At 43.2% G+C, this 12,243-nt stretch overlaps 1 protein-coding gene across 13 annotated transcripts in view; it reads left to right on the top strand.

Moving 5' to 3' along the window:
* UBAP2 (ubiquitin associated protein 2) overlaps positions 1–12,243 on the top strand; it is an 89,622-nt gene that overhangs the window by 25,835 nt on the left and 51,544 nt on the right. For 9 of the 13 annotated variants that reach the window (XM_077284301.1, XM_077284337.1, XM_077284390.1 and 6 more), the window contains exons 2-9: positions 1,159–1,292; positions 8,637–8,714; positions 9,899–10,009; positions 10,169–10,322; positions 10,417–10,494; positions 10,994–11,051; positions 11,138–11,241; positions 11,527–11,579. In XM_077284301.1, coding sequence (XP_077140416.1) covers positions 1,200–1,292; positions 8,637–8,714; positions 9,899–10,009; positions 10,169–10,322; positions 10,417–10,494; positions 10,994–11,051; positions 11,138–11,241; positions 11,527–11,579 — 729 coding nt within the window. In that variant the 5' untranslated portion in view covers positions 1,159–1,199. The remainder of the gene's footprint in view (positions 1–1,158; positions 1,293–8,636; positions 8,715–9,898; positions 10,010–10,168; positions 10,323–10,416; positions 10,495–10,993; positions 11,052–11,137; positions 11,242–11,526; positions 11,580–12,243) is intronic. The other 4 variants (XM_077284381.1, XM_077284363.1, XM_077284307.1 and 1 more) reach the window with 1 other exon arrangement.

Raw genomic sequence — 12,243 nt, 5'->3', positions numbered from 1 at the left:
AGTGAGAGCAGCGGGGGGATGGATGTCTCAGGCTGAGGGTTTGTGGTCAGTGTGTAGTGCAGGCCTGGTGATCGGCTCTGTGGCCGGTGTATAGATTTCAGACAGCCGCACCGATGATTGTGGTATCGATACTGGGACCAGGGACATCGGGACGGTTGTTGTGCGACCAAAAAAGTGTCTTTGTGTCACTGCGTTCTTGGAGCCATAACTTGCTTTGTACTCTCCTGCTATTGTCGCTATATGACGGCCCATTTTTGCAAGATGGCCTGCCGTTTCTACTATTTTCGGGCATGTGGACTTTTTTCATGGATAATACAGGAAAAGTGACTTTTAAAAAAAAAATAATAATAATTTATTAAAACTCCATTTACTTTGGCTGGTAAGGTGATCTAGTGCGCCTAAAAATGTTTGTTCCTAATGTGTGAACATGCCACCAGTGAAGAAGCAAAACGCTCGTTCAGAGACTGATTGTATCGCCCAAATGGATCCAGAATAAATAGTATTGAACATCGTTCTGTCCTGTAAGGTCCACCGTACACTTTACACCAATGTCAGCTGAATCCGCCGATATCGACAGGTTCGGGGTTAGCCGGCTGACTGATGGTCAGGAGAGATGTCGATTGCGTATGTCCGGTTTCGGACTGTCGAGCGCTACATTCTTCCGGAGAACAGTTTTCGCATTGAGAACAAAAAAAACAAACCTCTCGGCAGAGCGAGCGCTCCTGTGTATGGGAGAGTCGGCTGAGACAGTCCTCGGCCAAACGATCGGCCGAAAGACATCTAATGTGGGTGCAGGGCTGTGGAGTCAGCGTCGGAGCCCATTTTGGGGGAGTCGGTGTCATGGACATTGAGGATTCTAAGTCGGAGGTTTGGCTTACGGACCCCACAGCCCTGTAGTGTATGGCCAGCTTTAGAGTATTTTCACAAGGAACATTTTGATGTTGGTTTTCCTGGTTCAAAAAGCAGTATGTAGGAAAGCTTGGGCTGAAATCGGTGGAGACCGAGTGCTCCGGCCGGGTCTTCTAATCTGAGCGAGGTTCATGTACACGGATGTGTGAAAGCGGCCTCAGAGGAGTGGATCTTTGTAGGATTGCTTTGGGGTTGCTATTTTGTTACTGATTTTTAGGATAATGTCTCATCTTATTCTTTTCCTTGCAGATTTTCTATTTTGTACATACATTGTTTTGTATATACTGTATATGATGACTTCGGTGGGAAATGAACGCACCCGGGGCACTCGGGAAAAAACACAGATTACAACTCCACAGACACAACCACAGAAACAGGTACAGGTAAGTGTCCTCTGTCGTAACTCTCATTTCTGGGTTTTGTTTTTTTTATTTGCTTAAGCAGTAACGTTCTTTCTTCTTTAACCCCTTCACCCCAAAGCCTGTTTTCACCTAAGTGACACGGCCAATTTTTACAATTCTGACCACTGTCACTTTATGAGGTCATAACTCTGAAACGCTTCAACGGATCCTGGTGATTCTGAGATTGTTTTCTCGTGACATATTGTACTTTATGATAGTGGTAAAACTTCTTCGATATGACTTGCATTTATTTGTGAAAAAAACAGAAATTTGTCGAAAATTATGAAAATTTAGCAATTTTCAAATTTTTCGTTTTTATGCCCTTAAATTAGAGAGTTATATCACATAATATAGTTAATAAACAACATTTCCCACATGTCTGCTTTACATCAGCACAATTTTGGAAACATAATTTTTTTTTGTTAGGGAGTTATAAGGGTTAAAAGTTGACCAGCGATTTCTCATTTTTGCAACAAAATTTGCAAAACCATTTTTTTTACGGACCACCTCACACTTGAAGTGACTTTGAGGGGTCTATATGACAGAAAATGTCCAAAAGTGACACCATTCTAAAAACTGCACCCCTCAAGGTACTCTAAACCACATTCAAAAAGTTTATTAACCCTTCAGGTGCTTCACAGGAATTTTTGGAATGTTTAAAAAAAATTGAACATTTAACTTTTTTTTCACAAAATTTTTACTTCAGATCCAATTTGTTTTATTTTACCAAGGGTAACAGGAGAAATTGGACCAAAAAAGTTGTTGTACAATTTGTCCTGAGTACGCCGATACCCCACATGTTGGGGTAAACCATTGATTGGGCACATGGCAGAGCTCGGAAGGGAAGGAGCGCCATTTGACTTTTCAATGCAAAATTGGCTGGAATTGAGATCGGAACCCATGTCGTGTTTGGAGAGCCCCTGACGTGCCTAAACAGTGGAAACCCCCACAAGTGACACCATTTTGGAAAGTAGACCCTCTAAGGAACTAATCTAGATGTGTGGTGAGCACTTTGAACCTCCAAGTGCTTCACAGAAGTTTATAATGTGGAGCCGTAAAACAAAATTAATATTAATTTTCACAAAAAATGATCTTTTTGCCCCAAATTTTTTATTTTCCCAAGGGTAGCAGGATAAATTGGACCCCAAAAGTTGTTGTGCAATTTGTCCTGAGTACGCTGATACTTCATATATGGGGATAAACCACTGTTTGGGCGCATGGCAGAGCTCGGAAGGGAAGGAGCGCCATTTGACTTTTCAATGCAAAATTGGCTGGAATTGAGATCGGAACCCATGTCGTGTTTGGAGAGCCCCTGACGTGCCTAAACAGTGGAAACCCCCACAAGTGACACCATTTTGGAAAGTAGACCCTCTAAGGAACTAATCTAGATGTGTGGTGAGCACTTTGAACCTCCAAGTGCTTCACAGAAGTTTATAATGTGGAGCCGTAAAAAAAATTAATATTAATTTTCACAAAAAATGATCTTTTTGCCCCAAATTTTTTATTTTCCCAAGGGTAGCAGGATAAATTGGACCCCAAAAGTTGTTGTGCAATTTGTCCTGAGTACGCTGATACTTCATATATGGGGATAAACCACTGTTTGGGCGCATGGCAGAGCTCGGAAGGGAAGGAGCGCCATTTGACTTTTCAATGCAAAATTGGCTGGAATTGAGATCGGAACCCATGTCGTGTTTGGAGAGCCCCTGACGTGCCTAAACAGTGGAAACCCCCAGAAGTGACACCATTTGGAAAGTAGACCCTCTAAGGAACTAATCTAGATGTGTGGTGAGCACTTTGAACCTCCAAGTGCTTCACAGAAGTTTATAATGTAGAGCCGTAAAAAAAAATTAATATTAATTTTCACAAAAAATGATATTTTTGCCCCAAATTTTTTATTTTCCCAAGAATAGCAGGATAAATTGGACCCCAAAAGTTGTTGTGCAATTTGTCCTGAGTACGCTGATACTTCATATATGGGGATAAACCACTGTTTGGGCGCATGGCAGAGCTCGGAAGGGAAGGAGCGCCATTTGACTTTTCAATGCAAAATTGGCTGGAATTGAGATCGGAACCCATGTCGTGTTTGGAGAGCCCCTGACGTGCCTAAACAGTGGAAACCCCCACAAGTGACACCATTTTGGAAAGAAGACCCCCTAAGGAACTTATTTTGATGTGTGGTGAGCACTTTTAACCCCCAGTTGTTTCACTAAAGTTTAGAATGTAGCGCTGTGAAAATCAAAAAATCATTTTTTCTTTCCACAAAATGATGTTTTAGCCCGCAATTTTTTCCCCCCAAGGGTAACAGGAGAAATTGGACCACAAAAGTTATTGTCCAATTTGTCCTGAGTACGCTGATACCCCATACATTGCTGGGAACCACTGTTTGGGCGCACGGCAGAGCTCGGAAGGGAAGGAGCGCCGTTTGAAATGCAGACTTAGATGGATTGGTCTGCAGGTGTCATGTTGCATTTGCAGAGCCCCTGATGTACCTAAACAGTAGAAACCCCCCACAAGTGACCCCATATTGGAAACTAGACCCCCCACGGAACTTATCTAGATGTGTTGTGAGAACTTTGAACCAACAAGTGTTTCACTACAGTTTATCACGCAGAGCCATGAAAATAAAAATTTTTTTTTTTCCACGAAAATTATATTTTAGCCCCCACATTTTTATTTTCCCAAGGGTAACAGGAGAAATTGGACAACAAAAGTTGTTGTCCAATTTGTCCTGAGTACGCTGATACTTCATATATGGGGATAAACCACTGTTTGGGCGCACGGCAGAGCTCGGAAGGGAAGGAGCGCCGTTTGAAATGCAGACTTAGATGGATTGGTCTGCAGGTGTCATGTTGCATTTGCAGAGCCCCTGATGTACCTAAACAGTAGAAACCCCCCACAAGTGACCCCATATTGGAAACTAGACCCCCCACGGAACTTATCTAGATGTGTTGTGAGAACTTTGAACCCCCAAGTGCTTCACTACAGTTTATAACGCAGAGCCGCGAAAATAAAAAATATATTTTTTTCCACGAAAATTATATTTTAGCCCCCATGTTTTTATTTTCCCAAGGATAAGGCTGGTTTCACACTTGCGTTTTTTTTAAAAACGCATGTGTGAAAAAACGCATGTAATCGCGGTAAAACGCATGCGTTTTTTTAGACGCATGCGTTTTTATAGAAAAACACAAGAAAACAAGAAAAAACCAAAAAAACCTAACCCTACCCCTAACCCTACCCCTACCCCTAACCTGAAATACGTGGCACTGAAATACGTGGCACTGAAATACGTTTATATACGTATATACGTATATACGTATATAAGTGCCACGATATTTCAGTGGCCACGTATATAAGTGCCACGTATATAAGTGCCACGTATATAAGTGCCACGTATTTCATGTACATGCCACGATATTTAAGTGCCACGTATTTAAGTGCCACGTATTTAAGTGCCACGTATTTAAGTGCCACGTATTTAAGTGCCACGTATTTAAGTGCCACGTATTTAAGTGCCACGTATTTCACGTAAATGCCACGATATTTCAGTGCCACGTATTTCACTGAAATACCGTGGCACTTAAATACGTGGCACTGAAATATCGTGGCACTGAAATATCGTGGCACTGAAATATCGTGGCACTGAAATAACGTGGCACTGAAATAACGTGGCACTGAAATAACGTGGCACTGAAATAACGTGGCACTGAAATAACGTGGCACTGAAATACGTGGCACTGAAATACGTGGCACTGAAATACGTGGCACTGAAATACGTGGCACTGAAATACGTGGCACTGAAATACGTGGCACTATGACTGTCAGAAAATGTTCATTAAACGGTTAGGGATGAGTTTAGGGGTAGGGTTAGGGTTAGGGTTTGGATCCCTTTATCACCTTGATGGTGGTGGGTGACTTTTCAGTGTGTTCTGTTTTTTTTCTATAAAAACGCATGCGTTTTTAACGCAAACAAACGCGTTGAGATCGGACGCCATGTCGCGTTTGGAGAGCCCCTGATGTGCCTAAACAGTGAAAACTCCCCAATTCTAACTGACACCCTAACCCCAACCCTAACCCTAGTCCTAACCCTAGCGCTACTTTCACACTAGCGTTTTTTTGCATACGTCGCAATGCGTCGTTTTGGCGAAAAAACGCATCCTGCAAAGTCATCTGCAGGATGCGTTTTTTCCCCATAGACTAACATTAGCGACGTATTGACACACGTCGCAAGCGTCGTGCGACGGTTGCGTCGTGTTGTGGCGGACAGCCGGCAGCAACAAACGTTACATGTAACTTTTTTTGTGCCGACGGTCCACCATTTCCGACCGCGCATGCGCGGCTGGAACTCCGCCCCCACCTCCCCGCACCTCACAATGGGGCAGCGGATGCGTGGAAAAACAGCATCCGCTGCCCCCGTTGTGCGGCGCTTGCACAGTATGCGTCGGTATGTCGGGCCGACGCAGCGCGACGGCCCCATACCGACGCTAGTGTGAAAGTAGCCTAACGGGAAAATGGAAATAAATATATTTTTTTAAATTTTATTATTTTTCCTAACTAAGGGGGTGATGAAGGGGGATTTGATTTACTTTTATAGCGGGTTTTTTAGCGGATTTTTATGGTTGGCAGCCGTCACACACTAAAAGACGCTTTTTATTGCAAACAATAGTTTTTGCATCACCACATTTTGAGAGCTATAATTTTTCGATATTTTGGTCCACAGAGTCATGTGAGATCTTGTTTTTTGCGGGACGAGTTGACGTTTTTGCTGGTACCATTTTCGGGTACATGACATTTTTTGATCGCTTTTTATTCCGATTTTTGGGAGGCGGAATGAACAAAAACCAGCAATTCCTGAAATTCTTTTAGGGGGTGCGTTTATACCGTTCCGCGTTTGGTAAAAAGGATAAAGCAGTTTTATTCTTCGGGTCAGTACGATTACAGCGATAACTCATTTATATAATTTTTTTATGTTTTGGCGCTTTTACACAATAAAAACTATTTTATATAAAAAATAATTGTTTTTCCATCGCTTTATTCTGAGAGCTATAACTTTTTTATTTTTCTGCTGATGATGCTGTATGGCGGCTTTTTTTTTGCGGGACAAGATGACGTTTTCAGCGGTACCATGGTTATTTATATCCGTCTTTTTGATCGCGTGTTATTCCACTTTTTGTTTGGCGGTATGAGAATAAAGCGTTGTTTTTTGCCTCGTTTTTTTTTTTTTTTTTTTACGGTGTTCACTGAAGGGGTTAACTAGTCATATAGTTTTATAGGTGGGGTTGTTACGGACGCGGCGATACTAAATATGTGTACTTTTATTGTGTGGTGTTTTTTTTATTTAGATAAAGAAATGTATTTATGGGAATATATTTTTTTTTTTTTTCTTTATTTAGGAATTTTTTTTTTATTTTTTTTTACACATGTGGAAAAATTTTTTTTTTACTTTTTTACTTTGTCCCAGGAGGGGACATCACAGATCGGTGATCAGACCGTGTGCATAGCACTCGGTCTGATCACCGATGTGCCAGGCACATTGCAGGGGCTTGCCGGCGCCTGCTATGAGGATTCTCAGCAGACGCCGGCAAGCAGGGTCATCTTATGACCCGGAAGGAGTCCTGCGGCCATCTTGGATCCGAGGACTCCTTCCAGGTCACCGGAGCAGCGCGATCTCATCGCGCTGCTCCGGTGGGAGAGCGCAGGGAGCCCCCGTCCCTGCGCGATCCCCCTCTATGCCGCTGTCACTATTGACAGCGGCATCAGAGGGGTTAAATGCCCGCGATCGGCGACAGCGCCGATCGTGGGCAGTGCTGCGGGGTGTCAGCTGTCATATACAGCTGACACCCGCACCCGATCACCGCGGCGCTCAGCGTGAGACCGCGGTGATCGGGGCGCCGTACTAGTACTGCGGCTGGCACTAATGCAGTGCCGGCAGCGCCGTACTAGTACGGCGCATGGCACGAAGGGGTTAAAGTTCTGCTCAATATTACGGTATACATTTTTCAGGCCATTATTTAAAACAAAACAAAAAAGTTACGGCTACAAATCATCAGAGGTTTTGGTCTTCTAATTTCATGTTGTAATTTGGCGAAAGGTGGTCAGAAGTGTAAAATTAATAATTACTGCCCATAATCCCTGCCAGTCTCCTTTTCTTTTTTTCTTTTTTTTTTTTGGGAGGTCATGTGACCACTACAGCTAATCAACAGCCAATAATTGGCTTATATAGTGACATTTCGGGATAGTTGGAAGTGACAATCTTTTAAAAAAAAAATATAATTGTAGTGGACAAACCATTCAGTTCCTTATCGGGTGCAGGTGCATGAAGCGGGCTGAGGAGCCTGCACCATACACGGAAGGTGCCTACTGTGTTATACAGCTGGCGCCTGCCTCTAACAGCAGCACCAAAGCTGGCTCTGTTAACTGCTGATTAACTACTTAGGTGCCACTGACATCAGACAGTGGCATTAAAATGTTTTGCTTGCTCAGTTTTTGATACCCCCTCCCATGGTACAACCAATTGTATGATTGCAGGTTCACGGTTCCTGGGGGTGGGGGAATATATTTAAAAAAAAAAAAGTGTTGTGTTTTGTTGTTTTTTTTGTTTTTTTAAATAACGTTTTTATTTTCGAAATCAAAATATTATATGTACCCCATAATGGTGTCCATAAAAGTATGCTATTAAAACCTCCAAAACAATGGTGGAATTTTTTTTTTTTTTTTATTCTTCAACTGTCAGCTTGGCCATTCTTGCTGCTTTTCAGGACATTATATGGTAAAGTAAATGATGTAATTCAGAACTACAAGTCGTCCCACAAAAAAAGAATCCCTCATTTGGTTATGTAGATGGGAACGTAGGAAAGTTATGGGCATTGCAGGAAGAAGAGGAAATTAGTGGAAAAATGTGAAATGGCTGCATTAAAAATGAATTAAGAAGGAGCCCAAGATTGGAAAGCTTCTTACTGGCTTTTAGTCTTCTGCTCTCATTCCACATTGCGTTGTGCTGGATCGTTGGAGGCCACTTTAGAGCAATTCCATTAATAATCATGAATTGATAATGGAATATTTCTGATGTGTAATGTTCCTGTGACACATGTGCCGTCCCGGCGTGGTGCGGCAGCAGGGTGACGGTGTGTTTGCCGTACGTTACTCCGTTTTCTATCTTTAGCCCCTATACTGAAGCTCTATAACATGCGTGCAGTTGACTTCTCGCTCTGCCCCATTCCTGCTGATGGCGGAGATATTTCCAGCCTGCTGTGGCGTCAGCCATGCTTGTAGAGAGGCTGCTAATCTGCCTTCGCCTTCGGGGTAACTCTGCACGTTTTGTGTTTGCAGGCAACAGCTGAGCAGATCCGCCTCGCACAGATGATCTACGACAAAAACGATGCAGACTTTGAGGATAAGGTGAAACAAGTACGTTGAGGCTTTCTTCACTTGTAGACCCATTTTTGGAAGAGAACGTTTGTGCCGCTTTTACTGCCCTGCTGAACAGACCTGCTTGGATGGCAGGTGGTGATTTGCATGTGTCAGGCTGCATGGCTGGGCGGTGAACAGCTGTCAGGGGTCTATGTAGGGGGCCGTGTAAGCTGTCCTCTCTCCCTACAGCTAAAAATTGGTCACGTCAGTCTGAAACCATGTGCTCTGAAGGACCGTCTGCCTCCAGATGCTCCAGTCCAGCTCTCATGGTGTCATTCAGACGGCCGGGTTGTATCCAGTTTTATCACAGATAGTACACCTGTATATTACCTATGGTTCTAGGGTGTTTTTTCACAGCACTGTCTGTGCAAAGCTCACGGAGACATGTTCGTTTTTCTCCGGTATCCCTGATGAAAAGTGCCAATACAAGTTTATGGGTTTGTGAAAAACGCATTCAGTGGCATCAGTGTACGCTTCGTGTTACACCCATATTTAAAGGGCTTAGGCAGGATGTTTTTTTTTCTTTACTGTTGGCTTAAAAGCCAACAAGCAGGTAGTTGTTCATTGACCGCTTCTGCGGACAATTCAGTGGCTCTGCCGACTTGGCGTGACTGCCGACATCATGGTGAGTGACAGCTGGTTTCCCGCTGTTAGCCGACTCTTATCCCCCCCCATCAATAGAGCACCTCTGAATTGCCGTTCAAAGCATCCTGTGACCGTTCCGTGCTGACAGAGATCGGCATCGGGCACAACAGGCAGGTAGATAGCAACTACGTACCTGCCTGTCAGTTTTTATACCCATAGTAAAAATAGAAAAAAAAAAGTCTTGGATAATGGCGCACACTGATGGCGCACATTGATCACTCTGGACTGGGACCATTTTTTCACGTACGTGTTTAAACATGGAATGAGGTCAAAATCGGTAGCAGCAGCTGTGACCACATTTCAGAGAAATCTATCACAACTACAGCAAGTAGCCCAATAAGTGACACATTGCCGGAGTTGGGTTCTCAGCCCTTAACATCATACTGCTCTCACATTAAATACCAAAAGCCTGCCGACCTTTGGTTAGGTCTCAGGCATGACTTTTCAAAAGGATTTTACAATGGGTCGGGTACAAAACGCGTCACATTAAATAATAGCATTAGTCTTTGCTCAGATTTGTTTTCCTATTCTTGCAGCTAATGGAAGTGACAGGAAAGAACCAGGATGAGTGTATAGTGGCGCTTCATGACTGCAATGGAGACGTGAACAGGGCCATTAATATACTCCTGGAAGGAAACTCTGACACGGTGAGTCCGCCGCCTTTTATAGTGGCTTACTGTACTCTGGATTGTGGCATCGATTGTGTGCGGCAGTGAATAAAGCAAGTCTCCATACGGGGCTAGAACTGTCCTGTGCGGTTGGTTGTTCTGAGAGTGACTTGACTTGTCCTGTTTTTGTCACCGTAGACTTCCTGGGAGACAGTCGGCGGCAAAAAAAAGAGCATTGGAAAAGAGAGTTCTGAAAACAAAGAGAATCGGGAAAAGAGGGGAGACAGAGAAACAAGTCGTGGCCGTGGCACCTCCAACAGACGTGGCCGAGGAGGAAGCCGTGGAAGAGAGTGTAGGCTGCCTCCTATGGTCATTCTGTACGGTAGGGTGGAAACATGGATGAAGTCTAATGAGTGTTGTTTTATTTTAATATATTTTTAATGCAGTTAGAGTAGAAGAAAATGGAGTAGACAGCGGCCCTGGGGACAGACCTGCTGACCGGGGAAGACGGGGACGTGGAAGAGGTACTGTGGTTTTTTGTTTGCTGCTCTTAGCATCCTTATTGCAGCACCAAGACCCGGCCTTGAGTCTTATGACCCAAACTAACAGTATGATAATTGCTCTGGTCGGTTGACTGGTAGGCTGGGATTTACAGCAGTACTATGGATGCAATGGCAGCTTCATTTCGGCCGTCTTACTGAGGCATAAGGAAGGTGCAATCTGTGATCCTACATGTCCACTGATGTCAGTGAAAATCCAATTGACTCTTCCTTGCAGAATAATAATTACAATCCTAGGGCAGAATCTGCTAACTCCGAGAATTGTCTTGGCCACACGTCACCAGTGTAGGCTGAAATGGATCCTGTAGGATCTTTAAATGGAAATACTCAGCTCCACCCAACCAAAATTAAAAAGTTATCATTTATTGGATTGATACTAGTACAGCTTATTTGCTGTGCAGTCCTATAGTTGTTCTTGCCTTCGATCTGCCTACAGCTTTTTTGTTTTGTTTTTTTCCCCCAGGATTTGGAGGCCGTGGACGAGGTAGAGGGGCAGGAAGGTTTTCAGCACAGGGCATGGGGTATGTAATGGGGACACATAATAATAATAATGTGAACGGCTACCATTGGGGTAGTTTGCTCAGAGCAATTTTATTCTTCATTGCAGGACGTTCAACCCTGCAGACTACACCGAGCCTAGCACTAATGATGGCTTCGGTGTAAAAGCAGACGTGTGGGAGACGGGCCAGAGTGACGGAGACGATGGGACTGGTAAGTTTTGTTAAATCTCAGGGGTTCTCTTTGGTTAAAATCTGGTTGCCATCAATTAATTTTGACACTTCAACTTTTACATTAGTAGAGATATTTTATACATCCCTTTTATATGTGAGATTAGCATTAGGATCTTTTCGTCTTGTCTTTTCTCCATTTAGATTTTACATTTGTCTTTGTAATTTCCTTTTATTTAATTATTTTTTTCCTTCTTGAAAGTGGTAAAGTATTAGTCCCTATATGTTCATGCGTTACTTAGGACTTTCATTTACTGCTTTTTACAAGGAGCATGGAGAAATTCAATTGAAGAGTGGACAGCGGAAGACTGGAATGAAGATGTGAGTGCTGCTTGCATTGCTATGGTTTGAGGGGCTCTGATAGATGTCTCTCTATATCGATAGATATAATCTAGATAGAAAGATATATAAATATATAATATAGTATTATGTTTATAAGCCTTAAATCCCCTACAAGTTGGTGGTTGGAATCTGGGCTACGAGACCAATAGTTCAGTAGACTAAGAAGTCAAGATTACACCGTGTCTGGGCTCAATAGACTATAGGTTTGTAGTGCAATCCAGCAGGATCTTGAGAGCCTCTGGCTCCTGAGCTACACACTTTTGAGTAGCCTTTTGAGCTATTGGTGGTCTCAAGACTTGAACCCCCATTGATTTGCAGGTAATTTTAAAGATCTGTAAATTCTCCAAAGTTAAACTTTGCTTAAACTCACATGTAATTATTTGGAAAATCGAACATATTTGCAGGATAACTGGCAACAAAAATTCAAGGCTTGCCCCTGCAGATCTGCCACTTATTTGCAGGTTGAATGCAGACCTCAGTGGTTTACTTCTTACCATGTAGAAAACCACTGGTGGAAACTGCTTCAGTAAAGCGAAATGAGCAGCAATATGAGCTTCAGTTACAAACAATAGAAAGAGGTTTCTCCTACGCCTCATTGGGGGACACAGGACCGTGGGTGTTATGCTGCTGCCACTAGGAGGAC

This window comes from Ranitomeya variabilis, chromosome 1, assembly GCF_051348905.1.
Source record: "Ranitomeya variabilis isolate aRanVar5 chromosome 1, aRanVar5.hap1, whole genome shotgun sequence".
NCBI classification, from domain to species: Eukaryota; Metazoa; Chordata; class Amphibia; order Anura; family Dendrobatidae; genus Ranitomeya; species Ranitomeya variabilis.
Note: the sequence above shows the minus strand (reverse complement) of the source record. Positions and strands in the feature narration are given on the sequence as shown.